The sequence below is a fragment of the Prosopis cineraria genome, unplaced genomic scaffold, assembly GCF_029017545.1.
Source record: "Prosopis cineraria cultivar Desert tree isolate PC_DT_omini unplaced genomic scaffold, ASM2901754v1 PC3, whole genome shotgun sequence".
Taxonomy (NCBI): Eukaryota; Viridiplantae; Streptophyta; class Magnoliopsida; order Fabales; family Fabaceae; genus Prosopis; species Prosopis cineraria.
This window is the reverse complement of record NW_026555334.1, coordinates 5,692,033-5,714,274: the sequence shown is the minus strand read 5'-3', so window position 1 is coordinate 5,714,274 and position 22,242 is coordinate 5,692,033. Positions and strand designations below refer to the sequence as shown.

Below are 22,242 nucleotides of genomic sequence, written 5' to 3'. Positions count from 1 at the left end.
CTCGTCCATAAAGAAAGATCCAAAAAAACCCAAAAACAAAAGCAAGAGAGGATTGAACACTGATACAAACAAAGGCCCTCTTTCACCACATTCACTCCGGCTGGCACCAATCCCTATACACACAATAATTAACCAGCCACACATTTGATTTTAAACATTAATGTATGTAACTGGATTGTGTGTGTGTGTGAAAATTAGATTTAACTTAAAATAGTAAATTAGATTCCATTTTATCTACAGAAATCAGATTTAATTAGTGTATTGCCTGAATTTACAAAATTTGTCTCTGAGTTTTGACTTGTTCATTTTGTCTCTGACTGGTTTTGTATAGGCAGGGGCGGAGGGGGGGCTAGCAAGGGCCGTGGCCCCCCCAATTTTTTAAATTTTTTTTATATTATATAAGTGTTACATATTTTTGACCCCTTAAAATTTATATAGTATATGTTTTTTATTCTCGGCCCCCATTATTCTTAAATTCTGACTCTACCCTTGTGTATAGGCTGGTTTTTTTGAGTTATGATGGACTGGACTTAAAGCTGGTTCTCAGTCCAACTGGTTCAACCGGCTAATCCGATCTAGTTTTTAAAATTCGTGTATGCATGATAATTGATGTTAGTATAAATTAATACCCTAGCCCGCATAATAAATTAGAGTAGTCAATGACACTGTATGTAGTTGTAATCTTTCGTTAAAGTGTGACAGTGTGATGAGTTGTAAATATAATTAGATTGATTCCTGAAAAACAAAGAATAAACACACCGCATAAGCTACAGTTAAGAGCCTTATACTCCAACCTAATTTCCATTGAGCCCAATCTCTTTCAGTGCACAGAGCAAAGGCAATCGAAAGCACTGAAGCTGACAGACTCATGACGTCGTGCTTGAGTAATGACATGGATATTTCTCACTCATCTCACTCTGTACAATACAAAAAAAAAAAATGGTGACTTTTGGCAAACGACAATATGAAGAACCGAAACGAGAGTGTTAGAGCAATGGATGATGTGGGACCTGAACCATGAGCCACAACGAAAAAGAGCAGATACCGCCCAAGGCATAGAGTGCACCCAAGGGGGTGTTACAGCTGAAGGAAAAGTGGGAAGATGCCACGTGGCTATTGTGGGGATGTAAAGCGATGACGTGGAAGGAGGGAGTGGGGATTCGTGCTCGTTTGTAGAATGTAGAAGCATGGCCCCACAAATTCCTGTGAGGGTTCCAATCATCTTAGCTTTCCCTGCTGCTGCTTTCCAGTTAAACTTTTCTAAGCTGGCCATAAAAGGGAATTAAATTTTAATTAACAAATTTAGTCAGTGTTCTTCCTGAAGTTCTTGTGTTGTCATGAGTAATATTTGGCTTTGGATGGACTGGTAAGAGTCATCAAGACCCATAAGAAACTTGAAGAGATTCTGTTGTTGGACAATTTTGGCATACTCAATTGAAGAATGACATTTACAGGCTCGTAGTGGGACGATTGTTGAGTATTCTTCCTAAAGTTCTGTTAACTTGTAAAATAGCTTGACACTGACATACCTCCTTGATCCAGAGTGTTTATAAAGAGGTGAAGGCTGTAGGTCTTTGTCCCATCGGTGATGTCGAATCGTTCGCGTAGATCATTCCACAGTGTTTTGCATTTTCTAAGAAGGTGATACTAGCAGCAATTTCTTTGGAGACCGAGTTGATCAACCAAGATAAGACGACTGCATTACAACGATCCTACTGACTTTGGTCCATCAACCTGACCGATCTTGTTCTTTGCTCTGAGGGCCATCCTCATGGCTCGATTCTAGATGGCGTAGTTTGTGCTACCAATGAGTGGCTGAACCACTAAGGTCGTCGCTTGGGTGTATGACAGGTGGAGGTAAAGAGGGTGATTTAGATCAATGGCGGAAGCAGATGATTGTGAACTTTCAATTTCTGTCATGTTAGATCTTGAAAGAAGAGAAAGATAATGGCCGGTAATGCGATGCCGGAATGAAGATAAGAGTAGGAGCGCGGTGGCAAAGAGATCGAAGACAAAGGATCAGAAGAACACTATGGCAGAGAAGATGATGAAACGTGGATATGGAAGGAGATGAGATTTTGGGCGAAGATGAAAAGCGAAACGGGTCAAGGTACAGATCCGGCTCTGGTAACATGTAGAGAAACGAAAAATATTGGAAAATGATAATTTTATTTAATAAGCCACAGTGGGCTGATTTGTACAGAATTGAAAATATGGGATCTCTATCTCATAGGTTAACCTGGACTAAAACATGCCTCATATAGGCAAGTCCCGCAAGAAACCAAGAAAGCAAAATAAAGAAAATAACATTAGGCCCAAAAGACAATTGATCAGACCAGCCCAAAATCGATAACTATATCCCTACCTTACTTTCAACAATTATTTATACCAATGTCTTTCGGGACTAAGAATTGATTTATCTATTTCATAGGACTTTTGACTAATTACAGTTCTTGCATGTGACTCAATAGTAATTTCTCCTTTTTTTAATAATAACAATTATCACTCAAACATTTAAATAACCATATAAGGATTTAGTAAGATGTGTCAATTACCTTGTGTTGAACATAATTGAGTAATTAAGAGACACATGTTGGGTATTGATTTGGTAGATCAAATAATACACAAATGATTGAGATGATCCAACAAAAGTTTGCTTGCAACATAGGCAAAAGAGTTATGTTGGTATAAGAAGAGATCAAAACCATTGGAATTTAAAGTGGAAGATCATGTGTTTTTAGGATCATACTAATGACTGATATTAGAAGATCAATCAAATTGAAGAAGTTTACTCACTATTTCATTAATCCATATAAGATTTTGGAGAGACTTGGAATGGTAACTTACAACATCACGCTATCACTACTCAACTAGCAAATATATATGATATATTTCATGTGTTTCAGTTAAAGAATATCAATTAAACCCATTATACATCATATCCATTCAATGTATGTATGTGTGTATATATATTCTCTTAAGTGTCTGAGACACTATGCTATTTGAACTTTCCCATCTTGTAATATTGCTTGGTTTCCATTTTCTGATGAATCTTGGGGATCCCTACCAATGTTATTTGAAGCACAAATATTGTTGATGTGGTTGCTTTTCTCATCATGAATAGGAGATTTGACGATGATTTCAAGTGAAGGGGATGATGATGCGTGGAGGGTCTGTGACTTTGAGGCTATCAAAAGATTCATCTTGTTCATCTCTTTGGCTTTGCCCCATAAAACCATGTAGAGTCCAGAGACTATCAGCACTCCTCCAATTATACTGCAACATCCATGGACTCACAATTCTCTATTATAAGCCAAAAGAAAAGAAATTGAAGAGGCAGAGAAATTAAATACCTTCCCAGGTGAAGCGTCTCGTCCATAAAGAAAGGTCCAAGAAAAGCCAAAAACAAAAGCTGGAGAGGAGTGAATATTGATACGAACAGAGGCCCCCCTTTGCGTACACACCATGCTATCATCACCACGTTCACTCCTGATGCCACCAATCCCTAACCTCACAAATCATTAATTATAACTATTTGATTTTAGTTAAACATTAAAATATTTAAAGGGATCATAATTACATTATATATATATATATATATAAAACTTAAAATAGGAAATTGGATTCATGGACGTTTGGTCGAAGGTAAATCGAGAGTTAAATTTCTTAAGAAATAATGGAATTCTCTCTACTTGTTTCTTTTCTTGCTAAAAGCTTTAACTTCTGAAGAATAAAACAAGCAACAAGGTGAGTAGTATGAGATCATTGGATTCTACTTCAACGTAAGTCACCTGTTAATGAAATAAACACGTGCATGACGGGTATGAAACAAATTTTCATATGTACTGTTTTTCTTTCTATTTTAGACATTAAAATATTTAAATGGATAATAATCATACATATTGAACTTAAAATAAGAGGTTGGATGTACTAAAAGTTAGACGTTTGCATGGTTGAGGGTTAGTGGAAAGAGGAAATTAAGCTTTCTGAGAAGTAACCCTTTCTTTTGGGGGGGGGGGGGGGGGACAAATTCTGAAGCTAACTTATTAAGAAGAATCTAGGTATGTTCCACTTCTCTAATAATTATTAAATATTTACAAACTTGTGCTAAAAAAATTTTATATAATAAAATTCAAATAGAAGGATATTTTTGTTTCTATTATTATATTTAAAAAATAATGTATTTATTTTAAAAATAATTAGACTTCCCGAAAACTTTAAAAATAAATAAGCAATCATTCATCAACTTCTGGATAAGTTAAATAATTAAAATAAACCACTGGTATTTGATTTTATAAATTAAAATAAAATCACATACCGCATAAGCCACAGTTAAGAGCCTTATATTCCAACCCAATTTCCATAGAGTCCAATCTCTTTCAGTGCAAAGAGCAAAGGCACTAGAAAACACTGAAGCTGACAAACTCATCAACGTCGTGCTTGTGTAAGGACATGGATATCTCTCACTCATCTTGCTCTGCACAATCACAATTCACAACGATAAATTATGATTAAGCGACAACATCAAGTATTGAAACGACATGTATCGTCGGAGCAAAAACGGGACCTGAATAATGAGCCACGAAGCAAACGACAAGACGTTACCCAAGGCACAGAGCGCGCCTAAGAGGGTATTACCACCGCCTGAGGAGGAGTGGGAGGATGCCACGTGGCTGTTGTTGGGATGCAAAAGGCTGAAGTGGAGTGAGGGAGTGGGGATTCGTGGACCTTTGTAGAATGTCAGAAGCATGGCCCCACTAATTCCGGCGACGGTTCCGATGATCTTTGCTTTTCCTGCTGCGGCCTTCCAATTCAATTTTTCCAAGCTGAACATAAACATATAGGTTTTATTATTTAAAAATAGTTATTTTTTATAGCAAATTATTAATCATTATTTTTCTAAAAAGAAGAAGCTATAGTTTAAGACCTCAAATTAAAAATATATATTTCAATATTAATTATTTCAAGGTTTTCATAATTTACACTTGAATACTCATTATTAAAAAAATAATTTAGTTGTCATTAAGTTTTTAAATATTTGTTAAATTTTATTGATAAAATAATTATTTATTACAATAAGGATAAAATAAGCAAAAAAATTATTTAAGATATAAGATCTGATTCTCAAGCTTTTATGTGTTATAACTAAGGGTGAAATCAAAATTTTGGTGAAATTATAGAGGCCAATAATATAATTTTTTAATAATACATTATGTTGAGACTTGAGAGAATTAGAGAGAGAGAGAATGAGAGTTAAAAATGCGTTCAATATAATGACTACTCCATGGCCAAGACACAAAAGTTTAAATCTGATGTCATGAACGATAATTTTTTAAATTATTTATATTAAATGTTTCTTTCTAGAATTTCTTACAACAATTTTGAAATTTAATATATTTAAGAATATAAAATTGAAACTAGTGGAAGCCATGTAGGAAATCTCTAACAAAAGTCAAGCGAAGATGATCACGGCAACAACAACCACCAACCACGCAATTAAGCTGATAAAGTGTATTGGAGAGATGATGAAAACAAACAAATAAACAAAATAAAAAAAGTTTGCACTTTATGTAATTAAGTGAAACTTTTGGGAACAATAAACACAAAAAATTACTGTTAGATCCCGCACAAACAATCCAAATACAAAAAAGTTCTTAAAATTACAAAATTACTCTAAAGTCTCATATATATTTTTATTGAAATTGTCAATTTATGATATTAAAATTAATCCACTACTAAAAACATTTACGGGACAAAAACTAATTTACCCGAAGAAGAGAGCCATGACAAAGGTGGCGGCTGGAACGAGATTGCCCATTGCCGATGCAAACGTTACTGTTGTTAAAGCCAGCGCTTCCAAGAATAATGTTTGCGCTAACGTCCCTCTGAATTATAAGTCCATAAACAGTGTGGAAGTTATATTAATAAGCATGATGAATATGCTTCTATATGTGTATACATATCCATATATTTTATGACAGAATATTCTTACACACACATCATTATATTGTTATTTAATGTAATATTCCAGCATATATACTTTTTTTAAGTATCATGTTTAAAAATATAAGCTAAAGCATTTTGAGTTTTTTAATATGTATAATTAATAAGATTTTTTTAAAAATATCCTTAATTAGATGGTGCAAATAATAAGGTTTTTTTGTCAAAAAAATTAATAATATTTTTAATTGAGAGATTTTATTAAATAAGGGTAAAATAAATAGAAAGAATGTGTAATTTTAAGATAATTGATTAAATCATTGTAAGGTATATAATCCGATTAAAATTGCCTTATAATACTAAAAAGTAGGGAAGCATGTCGTGATCTAACAGTGACCAAAATTAGATGACAATGTACATATATACCAAAATTAATGCGTTGAAACTAAAATAATGTTGATTTGAATTAATACCCAAATAAGCCACACAAAAGTCCCTGAAAGAGTATAGTCCACGTCATCTTTGGCCTCTTCCTCCTGCAAACAACTCATAATAAGCATCTTTGAAACTCAACACTACTGTGAATCTATACAAAATATAAAAAATTTAATTCGCTTCACCATTCATGAGTATCAATTTATTTTGAAAAAATATAATTATTAGTTCTAATATTTTTAGCATGTGTTGGTATTAATCCTTATACTTTTTTTGCTGCTGCTAATCTCTTACGTTTCATCTCGGCCTGCAACTTTAATCACTAACAAAAAGTTAAATCACTAACTCATGAGATTGAGACTTGAGAGGGAGAATTTAGAGAAAAGAAGAAAATTACTACCTTGCCCTCTCTCATTTCTTTTTACTTTTTGACTTTGCCCCTTATCTTTGTTTTTTTTTTTTTTTTGAGCAAAAGCCCCTTATCTTTGTTAACTGTGCTTTTCTTTCTCTACTTTTTCTATTATTTCTCTTCCACTTGCACGTCACCTCTTTACAGTTTAAGAATAATAAGTACTTAATTACCTATATTCATCTCTCTTTACCTATATACATGTAATAGTAAGTAAAAATGTGAATAAATTACTAATTTCCTTTAATTTTCACCATCACCATTCTCCTAAATTATGAAAATGTATTTTTATGTATTATTTAAAAAAAATTTGATTATTTTTAATCTTGAATAATTTCTCCAATTATAAAATTACAGTATAATAAAACTTTTAACCACTTATATTTGTCTTAGTTATTGATTTAGTTCGTCAAATTTAAACTCTATCAACCAAATATTTAAAATCTCATAATTATATACAATTAATTCTTATTTTGTTATTCTCATTTAGAAAATAAGGAGTATGGTTATAAAATTTTAAAGAGATTGATAGAGTTAAAATCTCAGAAACTAAATCAATAATTAAAATAAAATTGGGGAAGAAAAATTTCATTATCATTAAAATTATTTTAAAAATATATTAATAATAAATGGTTAAAAAATCAAATAACAAGTTTAGCCATATAAAATTGACCCCCACACTTATAGCTTTGATTCTGCCCCTACCCTAACATTTTTGTCTTTAATTTTTTCCCTGGTTGTTTTGTCTTCTTTCTTCTAAATTTTTGTCTATCAAGCGTTTAAAGATTTTAATTTAATCCCCCGCTTGATTTCCTTCTACTTATTTTTCATACAATTCAACGTAACTTTAATAATCCACCATAAAAAGTAACAAGGTTAATGTACACATTAGTCATCATAAAGTCTTTATAATCATATTTAAAAATATAAAAACTAATATTATAGATAGATAAAACTTATTAACAGGCTAGGAACAGAGGAAGGAAAAAAAAAACAAAAAGACTAATTAATACCAAAACACACTATGTAATGTACGTATGACACAAGTTCGATGAGAAAGAAGATGCTTATCATCTCAATCTCAACACTAAGCTTAATGATGATCGAGAGTTCATGGATCATTCTTGACGCAGAAGTCTGAGAATTACCTTTCGAAGATGAAAGCAAGAGGAGCCATGAAAGCAGTGGCGAAAACAAAACGATAAGCTATCACAATTCTCAAGTTCATGCCGTCGTAGACGACGATTTTGTAAAGAGTGCCTACCCCGACGAAAAATAGCTGAACCATCGCCATAAGTATGGCTGGTTTAAGCCGATCCACCACCTCGCTTGTGTCCCTCATTGATCGTCTCTGTCGCCGCCGCTTTCACCGCCAGAAACGGCCGTGCCACCGGCTGTTGATAGTTGAGACGGTGAGAGAAAGCTAAGACAGAGAGAGACAGCTAATAGGGTGCGTTGTGCTTGCGTCTTGGGATGAAATATTGCATGGAATGGGATATATATTTATAGGAAAAAATAATTCTTAAGAAAATTATTTGGTAGGTTATTATTGTTGTTATTTTCAATAAAAACAATGCTTGTGGTCCTCAAAATTTCATGTGAATTGCAAGTTAGTCCTTGTATTTTAATTGTTATTAATTCGATTTTTATTGTTTCAAAACTTTAACTAAATGATTCTGATCTTTTGAATAAAGTTGTATACAAAAGATGGTATTCTTTTGTTAACTTTTATTTCTTAAAGTAATACTGACCAAATGATCGGTTTTATTTATATTATAAGAAGTGAAGATGAGTTGAGTTTCATGGACCTATCAACATTAGACATACCTCCAAATTTAAATAATCCTTACAAATATACTAGTGGCAAGAATTCTTCTATCATTTAAAAAAAATAAAAGAATTAAAAGGAAAATTTTTTATCAAACTATAAATTCAGACATGTCTATAATCTTAAAGTCATTTTTGTGCGGTGTTCTATTTTAATATTTTAAAACAATAGAATATTATCTTTGTTGTTAATAAATATTAACTTTCATCATTAGATGACTAAAAAATTATAAAAAAATTAAAAAAACTATAAAAAATGAATTTATCATATTAATTTTTGTATAGGGTTCTTTTGTGTAATTATATTAATTTTTTTGTAATTTTTAAGTCTATTTTTATAATTTTTTTATCAATTAATGAACAAAGTTAATATTTATTAATAATAAAAATTATATTTTATCATTTTAAAATATTAAAAAAAGTATATTAATAATAAGTTTAGGATTTTAAATGTTTTTAAATTTATAATTTGCATGTAAATTTATCATTCAACCCTGAAAAATTGAAAAAGAATCAATTGCTGTTCTCTGCGGTAGTGCTTCACACCTCAGGTTCAACGTATTTTCCTATATAGATATATATATATATATGTCTCTGTCACTGAATATTCCGTCATTATTGGGTACTGTAGTTACACAAGCCAAGTGAGTTTTATTTTTTATTTTTGTACTTATACATGTAAACAGCAAGCGAAGTTCACATAGTTGGAAAAAAAAAATTACGCATAGAATCTATAGTAAAAAAAATGGTGGATATGTGAAAATCAATTTCTAAAATTACACAAATTATAAAAAGATAGGTATGTAAATTCTTTGTGCTTTTAACATACTCCCTTTATTAAAAAATATTAAACATTTTTAATTAAATCTCACCCGTTAATAAAGTGATTACCTACTTTCAAACTAATTTTATCTTTTTATTCTTATTAAACATTCTATAGTAAATATAAAGTCATTATCAATAAAGGTACTTTAAAAAAAAAAGATAATGATTCTATCTTAAAAGACTAAATGCCTTATATTTTTTAACATCTAACAAATGCTTTACATCTTTTAACGAAGGAACTATATATATATATATATAGATAGATCATAAATTGTGAAATAAAAAATTGATGTATTTAGTTATTATTCATGAGACTTACAAACAGTACAAGATAATAGTGCGCCCTCTCATTCTTTCAAAACAAACAGTAAAAGATAATTAATAAGTTGTTATTAAAAATAATTTCTAATACATGAGATGTATTGGATAATAAATTTAAAAATAAATATATTGTTTAACATTTTAATATTCACGAGAGTAACGCATGTAAATGATAAGAAGTTGCTACATAGATTTCAATTTGTATGGGGTGAAAGATTTTGGAATAAAATAAAATTTTATTTATATTTTTAATATGGACATTAAAAAAAAGAGCTGTAATAAATTATAAACTAGAACTCGTCATTTTACATTTTAATTTTATCCAAGGATAATATATCTTGAAATAATAATTTTTTTTATAACTTAAATATGCATGGCATAACAAATTCTAAAGTAATTTATAGAAGAATAAACAAATTTTTTGTTTATAGGATAAAATAAATTGTTTTATTTGAGTATAACTAATCATAACTAATTCTAAAATCAAATAAATTAATTTTTATTTATATATTCATTTTTTGATTGCATTTATTTTTATATTCTAAACATAAAAACATGTACTAGGGATAAGAAATATGATCATTTGTATAAAAACTATCAAGCCAATATTTACTCCTTCTTTAAATTAAATTAATTTTCTATGATGGGTACTGATCAATTTGAGAGTTTAATTGATGATAAAATTCTGATTTGATAATTTATTAAAAAAAAATCTGATTTGATCCTATCAAAAAATCCAGGGAAAATGACAATTAAGGACCCTCTAAAGTCATTAATGTCAATTGAGAACTATAAAATATTAAAATGTCAATTAAGAACCATAATCCTTATTTGAAATTTTAAAAAAATGTAAATTATCTTAAATGCCCCTCAAGAAAAACTAAGTAAAAATAGTAAATTCTCAAGTCACTTTTGTATATTCATAAGTGACCTTAAAATATTTTAAAAGTGAATTTTTTTTCATACTAAGACATAATTTATTCTCAATTGTGGTTCATTTTTTCAACTGACACAATATACTCACACCACGATAGTAATTTTAATAGTGTTGTGTATATTTTAGTGTTTAGTAAAGTTTATAAAGTTTTATATGTTTTTAATTTTAAGTAAGGGCCACAGTCCTCAATTAAAATTTTAATGTCTTATGATTTTTAATTAAAATTAATTACCTTAAGAGGTCTTTAATTCTCATTTTCCAAATCCATATCCTCGCGGCCCCATATACACCCTTTCAAAAGGATCAGCTGCTTGCTGCCTTATCTCCTGCGTCAGTGTTCCTCACTCTTAACATATCTTAAATCTTAAATGCTCCAAATTTCGATGATGGAATGACCTAAATATATTCATTCAATGAAGATTTTAATTATAGTTATTAGATATTTAATAATATTTAAAAATTTATTAAAATATATTTTCTTAAAAAATTCAAAACAACTTTCATATTCATAACATTTTTCATATATATTATTGCCTTTAAAAATTTGATGTTTGGTGCTTTCTAAGTATCATATAAAAACATTTTGTATAATCATTCAATTAAATCAAACAGTTGTTGTCATAATGTATGTGCTCATTTTTAAACTTCTTCACATGTAAAAATGAAGTTTCCTTTCCCACTGCATATGTAGTGATCTTCCAAGGGCAGCCTTTAATGTCACATTTTACTCTCATCTTCTTTGTAATATTATTCTTATATTTGTATAGAAACTTATGGACAATGCTATATTTGTACAATGCTTTTCTAAAGGCTTTAACATGGGAAAAGGCCTACCTTATATCTGACAATAAATTCCTCCATTTAGAAGAATTAAGCCCTAGCATCGATGTAAGTGAACTTTCTACTCCACATGGTAACATTAGAAGTTCTCCAAAAGTTTGATAGGTTAGACATTCTACCTCACTTTCAAAGGTTACATATTCCAAATTATGATCTGTAATAGTAGGAGGAGTTTGGATTTGAAAGTAACAAGAATTTCTCCATCTTGCATTCACAATCCATCCAATTTCATGTCTCATTTACATTTTTATAGACAATCACAACTTCAATTACTAAAATAACAACTATTCTATAGCAAATGAAACTTTCTTTAGAGGAATTATCATTTTATCATATCTCATAATATATTTCATGTTAATCAAATTAGTGTCAATGCCAAAATAAGATGATATCATTATTCTGAATTCTTCAAGTGTCATCCCTTCTCTTATTATTTTCACCCTCACACTCCCCTCATCATATTGTATTTTACCTTCAATATTTTTTACAAAATGTCCCCTTATATAGAAATAAAAAATAGTTTCTTTTCAAAATTAGAAGTAAAAGAAGCCATTTCTCATGCCAACATGAAACAATGAAATAGTTATTCATTAACATGTCTATTTTTTAAACATCATGATCACATATCTGTTATGTTTTATCCAACAACATCTATTCTTCTTATATTCGCAACTTTATATTTGTTATTCACAACTTTTGGCTTATGCATTTACAGCACAATTAAAAATGATATATTATTTGTCATTTATGCATGCTAAGCAAGTACCCACGTTTTTCAACTTTAAGCATGAAGAGAAAATGAAGACTTCAAAACGCAATAATCCATGTCAACTTCAATTATCGCAAACGGGAGGAGAAAATTTCAAGGAGGAAGAAAATTGACCCACATACATCAGACACAATAGAGTAAGAATGTTTGCTTATATATACCCACGTATAATAGCGAAACAAAACAAACAACTCATGTATGAAAACTAAAAAAAAAGGAACACAAGAACGAGAAGAAGAAGAAGGAGAAGGGTCAGAGAAGGAGAGGGAGATGGACCGGAAGAATACCATGAAAGAGAGAAGAAGATGAGAACATGAACAGGATGAAGCAAAACCTATAACGCGCGTGAATTTTTCTTCAGTGAGGATTAAAATTTTTGTTTACTTTGAGGGTAATTTGATCTTTTTTTTATTCTCTAATGACAAAAAGATCCCAAAAACTCCAAGAAATTATACTATTTGGAGAGATCAATCTGTCAATTAAATAAGTTAAATAGATTTTATTATTATTTTTCTTAGAATATTTATGCACTTATAACTTAAAATTACAACGCCTCCAGAAGTGAGATTGCGCACGACAAAAACCAAATTTGATGTTTGCCCCAAGATCCTTTTAGAATGATTATTATAGTGGATGTATTTTAGGACAACTGTTCGAGGTTGTCGTTTTCAACAAAAGCACCCACCCATCTAGATTTTTATTAAGAATAAAAGCAAATATCTTTTTTAAAACAATACATATTTTTATTCATCATTTTTTAGGCACAGCAAACTAAATGCCCTCCTATTCTAATGAGAATTTAAATTTTGGTTCACTGTATGATAAGAAATTAATTCCTTCTATTAAATTTAGCCAGCTATTTAAGACAATAGCTAATATATATATATATATATATATATGAAAGAACCACCTTAAAGGACATTAAATTAAAAATAGGCTAAAATACAAGAAGTCACAAACGTTAGTGGAGTCTCTCTCACATATACGTCATTCCACTAATTACTTGTATAAAAAAAAAAATTCAAGAGTTATGGGTTGCAAGTCACTATAATTAATTAATAATAAACAGTTTACGACTTTTGTTTCCTATCTGGGGAGAAGAGGATCATGACATGACAAAGCTAGCAATATGTTTTTGATAAACAGTATTGGATGATAATTTATAGTTTTTAAATTTGTAAGTATTTTAGTCGATTCTATTTTGTCTAGGTTTTAAAAATTCCTTCGGGTTGCCTGGACATTTTGTATAATTTTCAAGGTTAGTGCTTGCCACTTTAAATTCCAAAAAAAAAAAATTTAAAAAAATTATCAATGGTAATTGGTTTTCTCTCTTTAATTTTTGAGTTCAAATCATGTGTGTGTGTGTGTGTCTGTGTGTGTGTGTGTGTGGGTGGAGAGAGATTCCTACAAGTAGAATTTTACAACCATCTAGTTTGATTAAACTTAGTTAATAAGATTTGGGTTCCAAGAATATAGTTTCTGAGAAAATGATTAAATTAAAAAAATTAAAAATTAACAATTGGTTGATATTTTAGATGAGAGTCAGAGAATTTCCATTTTTATAATTTAATTTAGATATTTGAGCAAGTTCATTACAAAAGGCTAATTTTGAATCTCTATTTTTATCCCCAAATCTCTTTCTTATTCTCATAAAATATAAATTTGTAAAATCTGTCAATAGATTTTTTATCTGATATATAAAAAATAAAAAAAAGATATTATTATCTAAAAATAAAGTTTCTCTTTCAATATATTCAGGACAAGCAAGTATAGAAGTATTTGAGCTAATAGGTCTAGATTTATAAGTGTCCCAAAATCCTCTCACCCATTGAATATCTACATCATAACCATAAGATTTCATCATCAACGCTTAAAAAATCATTCATGACTGGAAAAAAGATGAAACAATGAGTCATGGCAGACATGTGAGGACGCATTGCATGCATTCCAACCATTTCTCTACAGTCATATGAACTATTGGATTAAAGTATAAGACACAACAAAAAATACAGATGGGATTTAATATTTTCCTTATATCTTGTGTCTACATCTCCAATAAACCATTCAATTAATTCGACAATCTCTATAATAATGCCACTGGAACATTAATTGGTTGAGAGGATATCTGAATTTGCGTCGTATATGTTAGAGATTGTTGATTCCGAAATGGTGAAGTTCAAAGTTTTTTGCCCCAAATAACATGTAATTAAAAAAATAAAAAGAACTGAGATGTAAAGGATTCTTGGATAGACATCTTAAAGTTAATAATAAAAGACTCCAAGACTGAATAGCAAAATTTTTATTAAATACACTGATATTAATATGTAGCGGTTTTTTTAATATTTTCTCCCATTAAGATATAACATTATTTATGCCATCAAATATTTAGGGTGTGCTCTATAGCTAGCGCTTGGACAAGGACCATTCAAAGTATTCAAAAGTTTGGTTTAGTTTGGTTGATTTGCCAAAATTTGGGACCAATTTTAGTTTTAAGTTTTTTCTCTAATCAATTTCCTTCAGTTCTTAAATAGTTTGATTCAATTTGATTTAGGTTTGTATTTGTTTGGAAGATTTCTTTATCATTTTTCTGGTGAATTTTTTCAGAATATATATATGTGCGCGCGCGCGTGCATGCATATTTATTGATAATTTTAAACTATTCATAATTATTTTTAATGTAAAAAACTCTAGAGATTAAATGAAAATTTTCCCTCTTAGTTATCATTTTTAATATTTATCTAATTTAATTTTTTTTTCAAATTATTGCTAAGCACTGTATCAATTACTTCGTTTTTATAGGTGAAAAAATTTACGGCTTAGTCACAACGTCTAAATATGATACATTTAGCTATATAAAAATTATTAAAGAAGCAGTAGTGGATCTCAAAAAAAAAAAGGGGGAAGACGTTGAAATATATCACTTGAAATTATGCAAGAATATAATAATTTATAAATTTCATAAGTTATTAAAACCAATACCATTAAAGCACTTGATTATAACATTAAAATATTCTCATGACCAATTGAAGACAACGTTGAGCTAATTATAATATATTTTCTACTAGTGAATTAGAAATAAGAAAGTGGGGAAGGATGAGAAAAAAAAATTAGGAAATGTTGGAAAAATATATGAATTAAAAGTAATATAAGTCTAGTTTGGTTTGGTCTAAGTTAAAATTTCTAGATGAAAAAACTTAAAAGTGAACTGAACCAATCAATTTCACATCAATAGAAAAGTTGAACCAAGGCTATAGAATAAACCAATCAATTTTACTACCCAATATTGACAGGTCTTGGGCAAGGACACATTTGTGGATGGGGATTTGAGATGATTGAAAAAAAGTCATGCAAGGTGTTGAGCGAGTTGTTGGGTGAAATAAAAATAAGTATTTTGATGAAAGCTTGAAAATCATGATAATTTTTCTCTCAAATCTATTTATAATATACTCAATGGTGATAATGATATTCTCATCCTATTTGGAATTAAATTTGAAAACTGTATATTCCTCATAGATGTAAATCTTTCTTTTGACAATTGCTTCATGATAAGTTTTTGACAAATGAGGCTAAAAAAGTAGTGGTCTTAGTACCATGGATTTTGTATATGATGTCATCATGATGTGAAAGATGCTTTTCATATTTTTCGTGATTATGATGTTATTAGAGATATGTGGATGTCCATCATCAAACCAAGTCTTTTAACTAGATTTTTCAATTGTAGTTTGTGGGAGTGGTGTTAGTTGGATGTTACTGCAACCATAGGGCAAGTTGATGGGCATTGAAAGGAGTTGTTTAATTTGTTGTTGCTTGTTGGCTCCTTTGAAAGCGAAGGAATGACAGAATTTTTGAAAATACCATCACTTGCCCACAAGAAGGTTTTTTTCAGGCTAAGGCTATTGTATCTAATTAACTATGATGAAGCATGTTTGAACTTGAAAGGTGTGACTATTTGGGTTGTCGCGTAGGATATGGAAACCCCCTCTTTTTTACAAGAAGGTTGGATTAGTGTTTTTGTTGATAGAGCTTATTCACATTTAATTTTACTATAAGCTGATATCATCAAGGACAATCATCATTCATTAGTGGAAGCTTTCATGCTTAAATTACCTTAGGGAAATTCTCATGTGTTTGAGCTTTAGCCATGTCTTCTCGGTCTTTGTAGAGCTTGGAATGGTGGATATAGGAATGTGAGTTTGCAAAGTGACTCAATAGAGGCTTTAAATCTAATTAAGGATGAAAATAATGAATCTCGTGCTCACTAGGCTTTAATTTGATCTTAGAATGCCATAATTTTCTCCAACATGATTGGACTATTGATCTCAGATACATTTGAAGAGAAAATAATATTAAAGCTAATTGGATTGCAAAACATGCTCTTATGTTGCTGGTTGGTCTCCATTTTCAGCCTCTAGAAGAAGTTGCTCTTTTCTTTCTAGTTTTGTAGGGTAGTTGTGTTTTTTAGCTTTCTTTATTTATCGAGGAAAAAAAAAAACTAAACCAACGCTATGTTTAGTTAACACCCTAATTGAGATTTGAGCCATCCAAGCTTTAGTTAAGGTGTTAAAAGTCCATTGAAAATAAAAGAACATATTTTTTAAAGTTGTAATTTAAAGTTTGGTATGTTTGTTAAAAATATTATATTAGAAAAAAGAGTATTTATTATAAGATTTAGGGAAAACATAATCTCTTACGCACTCATCTTTTCATGTGGCCTCTGTAAAAATGCTCGCTACTGTTACAACTTTCAATGCTCGTATGACTCTCTTCCCCCTCCTTTGATGGAAACTTTACATTAATATCCCCATCAGATAATGCCTTCTCCTTAAAAGAAATTTATTAATTTATTAAAATAAATTGATCAATTTATTTTAGTTTTTTAGAATTTAACATTTCATAAATTATAAATTATTAATTTATTTTAGCTATTTTAGAATTTAATATTTTATAACTGATTAATTTATTTAACATTTTTTGATTTATAAATAATATTTAATTATATCTAGATTCTTTTTTAAAATTGTAATTTAAAGTTTGGTATTTTTGTTCAAAATATTATATTAGAAAAAAGAATATTTATTATAAAATTTAGGGAAAACATAATCTCTCATGCACTCGTCTTTTCGTGTGGCCTTTGTAAAAATGCTCGCTACTGTTACACTTTCAATGCTCGTATGACTTTCTTCCCCATCCTTACATGGAAACTTTACATTAATATCCCCATCAGATAATGCCTTCTCCTTAAAAGAAATTTATTAATTTATTTTAGTTTTTTAGAATTTAACATTTCATAAATTACAAATTATTAATTTAGTTTAGCTATTTTAGAATTTAATATTTTATAATTTATTAATTTATTTAACATTTTTTTATTTATAAATAATAGTTAATTATATCTAGACCCTTTTTTCAAATTATAATTTAAAGTTTGGAATTTTTGTTAAAAATATTATATTAAAAAATAATATTTATTATAAAATTTAGGAAAAACATAATCTTTGGTTTCTGTAATTTTATTATATTTTGCTTTTAATTTTATCTGTAATTTTTTTCAGTGTTTTTAGTTTTTATAGGAATTGAAACCACTAAAAATGCTAAAACTATAGTGACTAAAGTAATAAATATCACCCAATCTTGATGAAATTATAGGGATTAAAAACATTAGAAAAAAACAGAAACTAAAAACAAAACCTAATAAAATTATAGGGACTGATGATTATGTTTTCTTTAAAATTTATATCCTTTTGGATCATTATATATATATAAATGCTTTTAAATTTTATGATCCAAACAAGTTCTCCTTTGTTAAATTGACTTTTTTTAATCTAAAAATAAATCATGTTAAAGTTATTAACTTTTATCTTAACCTCAGTTTGCAAACATTAATCTATTCTAACTTCAGTTTTACGATTTCTAAATCAAACATATCCCAAATCTTATTTAAAATTGGTTTTAATTGTTTCATGTTGATGTGGATTGGTTTGGTTTTGAGCAATTCTAAAAAATTTTACTTTTCACGTGTAAATTGTATTCCTTCAATCATTCTTTTCATTTTTATCAGTACGTTATCTCTCTCTCTCTATATATATAGGGATGCACTACAAAATTTCCTGGGATCTCGAAAGAAAGAAAGAAAGAAAGAAACATATTAGCTATATCATCTTAAATTATATATGTTTTTATGGGCTTGTGGCCAACAAATTTGTGGGCTTATGGCTATGACAAGGACTAAAAGATGCTTTGGGCTTGGCTCATTTATCATTAAAATTGGTAATTTAAGCAGGTTGAGTTTATTTGAGTTAGGTTCAATTCGAGTTAGGTTTCTTTGGATCGAGCTAGAAGTACCCCATCCTCTTAAAAATCTTATATAGTAACGTCCGATCCTAACTTTTTTTTGGCCCATCAAACTTGGCTAAAATTACCAACTTATGTACATATAAAGCTAAAAATTCTAGTAGTCAAGCTTATTTGGGCTGTGCTTATTTCAATCAGGCTTGAAATATTCTACTCTTTTAAAAAAAAAAACTCATATAACCAAGTCTAGCGTTATCTTTTTTCAAACGAGTTCAGATTTGGCTTGAATTACCGGTTCTATTTAACACAGATGTTTTTCCTTTTTTATGTGGGATGGGCTTGGAGCCCATACTTAAATTTTAGGATGCATATTATATTAGAATTCTTAAGTAAAATTAAAATTCTATAGTCCGTACTTGAATTTGATAAAACCTTTTCATTTCATCAAAAATAATCAAAAGGTGAATAATTATTTTCAAATAACAATTGAATAATTAATTTAGCAATTTCATCAATAATTTAATTGTTTTGAGAATAGAAATCTCACATGTCCCTTACTTTTTCTTTTGCTCATTTTGTTGGTTATGTCCTCATTTTGTATGTGCTCGACTCTGGTTTTTAACGTGCTTTTTTTTTTTTTCCCCAATATCAACAGACAGGCATAACTTATTAGAGTGCCCGAGGGTTGGCTACACTTCTTAATTTCTTTTACAACATTTGGTTGTTATTAGATGATACTCCATCAATTTTCAACTATAAGACAATTTTTATTTTCAACTAGCTCAAATAGTTTAAGAAAATCAGTTAATCTTAATAATTATGTATGAAATTAAAATGCCTGGACTAAAATGTCCTTCTATTAATGTTTACTTTTTTCTCTAATTTAATTATATACTACCCATTTTGTGAGAGACAATTTTTTCAAAAATGTAATTAATGTTTCTTAAAATTTATAGTTATGCTTATAATTAAAAAAAACAACAACAAAACATGAGATAGTTTGTCTTGTATTTGAAAATGGAAGGAGTAAGTGGTTTCTAAATACTTGAAGTCCATAATAATTAAGACCTATTATTTTTTTTTGTTTACCCCTATGTGCCTTTTTATTATTGACAATTATGTTTGAAGTACAGCTAGGCATTAAAAATGCACACATCTTCAAGCGAGGATTTGAACCAATAATTAGGACCTATTTAATTGTGTGTGATTAGTGATAAATTATATTACACACGAATCTACTCTCTTCTATTCCTAAGATACCTCTATTTATCTTACTGGAACCAGGAAAAGAAGGTTAAGTCATTAACTTTGTTTAAAAATAAAATAAACTTCTAATCTTACCCCTATGTAAATGAAAATTTTTTAAATTTGCATTACATTCTTTGTCATAGCTAATGAGTTTAAATATAGGTAATATTAAAAAAAATATAATTAATACCACATCAAGTGTCTTATATTAATTAAGGATAAAAAAAAATCTTTCTAGAAGACACCCACATCATATCATAATATTAACTAATTATGACTTTGAAATTTTCTTATTTATATAATTAAAGAAACAGGTTAAAAATAATAATTGCAACAAAGTTGATTGTCAATGCAAGTTTAGGATGAAATTCCTACAAATTATTAATGGTTTTGCATTCTCCTTTGGGGCCTGAGAAGGAAGATAAATTAAACTACATCTCTAAGAAATTTGAATCTCAATACTTGACTTGAAGTCTCAGATTTTGCTTTCTCCCATTTGGTATCCTTAATTTTTCTTGATCTTTCCGACCACCATAGTGTCAAAACCAAAATAAAGAAAGAAAAAAAAAGAATTATTTTAAGAAGGAAAAGATATAAAGTATCGAAATTAAGAGGTTTTTTCTGAAGAACATAGTTATTTGTTCATAGAAAATCATGGGAAAAAAATTCCTCATAAGAAACATACTAACTTTATATATACATATATCAAAACTTTTAAACTTTCCAATAAAATTTCATTGTTTTAATCAAATTTCAAATGCAAAAAAAAAATTCGAATGTGAAAAAAAAAGACAAATAGGACAGCCATACACTAATATATATATATATAATATTACAATTCGGTCTCAAATAAAAATTCAATTATTTTTCAACTTATTTACAAGTCAAATTTCAATATTTACAAGCTCAACTTCAGTGTCTACAAGTGGTCGGGACTTATGCAATTAACTTTCATATATAGAACTTATATGTAATTCTATATGTGTGTGTGTGTGTGTAAATAAAGCTTATTCACTTAGTATATAGCTTTATTTATTTCCAACTCAGCCGAAAGGTTAAAAGGCCCAAGAAGAAATAAAAAAACTCTATTCATATGAATAGCTGTATGATGAAGAATTGCTCATGTGGAAGAGATCAGACAAGTTTAGAATGACTTAATATGAAGGACAAGTTCATAATATTATATGAACTTATGCAAAAATAATTCAACTCGAAAACTTCTACCAAAAATTTAACATGTTTATTGACAAATTTCATTCAACATATCCAATATTTACACAGTTTAATTAAGGTAAACAAGAGTCAAAAGATACTCATTTAGGAGATATATGCATTTAAGAGATCACACACAGGCACACACAGAGACTTAATTAATGTTTTAAGATCCATACCTTCTTGGTCCATCTCTCTCCAACCTAAAAGTCTCATGATGCTAAGAAAATCAAGGCATATAGATTCAAGGCAAAAGAAGTTTAAATATTGGATAATTTTAATTAATTGATTAATTTGAGTTTTAAATTCGTTAATAAAATCATCGACTTTCACATTTATTGTCTGTAAAATCCTATGATGCTTAAACTTCTTTTTAAATGGGATCCTAAATTTTCACCATTAAATAAATAAACAATACTCAAAATAAGACTAAATTAGAGTTATAAAGTTTAAGGAAGCATGAGATACCAATCGTTTGGAAAACATTGTAAAATAGGGGGCAAAAAATATTGTTTCACAAAATTATAGGTCGTTTGTCATGGTCAATGATCCACTCACCGCAGTAAATTATGCTAAGGCAAATTTAGTTTACTTAATAGTCAACGTTTTGTTCATAAATGGTGGGGGTAATTTGCTCAAAATTTTAAAGTTTATGGTCTAAAATGCTAATAACATAATAGTTTAGGGTTAAAACGCTATTAATATAATAGTTTAGGGTCTGTGGTACTAATTCACAATGACACATTAGCATTAACTAGGGCCCATGAAGAACAATACCCGTGTGTACAGTAATGACATTAAAAAATTTAACGGTCAGAGTTCATTTTGTTATAAATTTAAAAGTTCAAGGTTTATTTTACATATTTTAAAAATTTAGAGTTGAAGGCGCTTTTTAGGTAATACTTCAGGGTCTATTTTGCTGATTAACCTTAAGAAATTTAGCCCCATGTCACAAACCATCATTTTAGCACCTTACAATCATGTATCTATCTAAATCCAAATAAACTCCTAATTATCACAAAGAACCCCAAATTTCCTTGAACTTTATTTCGTTTAAAAATTCTAATTCACTACCACAAATAATTTTGCTCTATCCCAATTGCATTTATATAATTCAATAACCTCATTTCACTCATTAGAGCTATTAAAAATTAAAACAATAATAATTTCCTCAAGTTATCCTAAATC

At 29.1% G+C, this 22,242-nt stretch overlaps 1 protein-coding gene across 2 annotated transcripts; it reads right to left on the bottom strand.

The window, feature by feature from the left end:
• Positions 1-2,778: 2,778 nt before the first annotated feature.
• LOC129304571 (WAT1-related protein At1g68170-like) lies at positions 2,779-8,246 on the bottom strand. 2 transcript variants are annotated; one of them, XM_054944276.1, is made up of 7 exons: positions 7,933-8,246; positions 6,414-6,476; positions 5,769-5,885; positions 4,568-4,826; positions 4,319-4,477; positions 3,354-3,505; positions 2,779-3,276 (listed from the first exon to the last, which is right to left on the bottom strand). In XM_054944276.1, exons 1-7 carry the CDS (start codon positions 8,124-8,126, stop codon positions 2,994-2,996), a joined length of 1,227 nt encoding a protein of 408 aa, XP_054800251.1. In that variant the 5' UTR covers positions 8,127-8,246; the 3' UTR covers positions 2,779-2,993. The 2 variants fall into 2 exon arrangements, with proteins under 2 accessions (XP_054800251.1, XP_054800252.1); XM_054944277.1 differs by having other exon boundaries at positions 8,049-8,188.
• Positions 8,247-22,242: the final 13,996 nt, after the last annotated feature.

What these genes read in the sequence shown, in the direction of transcription:
- LOC129304571 (XM_054944276.1), bottom strand. Translation starts at nt 8,126, where the DNA reads ATGAGGGACACAAGCGAGGTGGTGGATCGGCTTAAACCAGCCATACTT. An exon ending in CTTGCTTTCATCTTCGAAAG is followed by an intron (nt 6,477 to 7,932) that starts GTAATTCTCAGA and finishes AGTTGTTTGCAG; the next exon opens with GAGGAAGAGGCCAAAGATGA. An exon ending in CTTTTGTGTGGCTTATTTGG is followed by an intron (nt 5,886 to 6,413) that starts GTATTAATTCAA and finishes CTTATAATTCAG; the next exon opens with AGGGACGTTAGCGCAAACAT.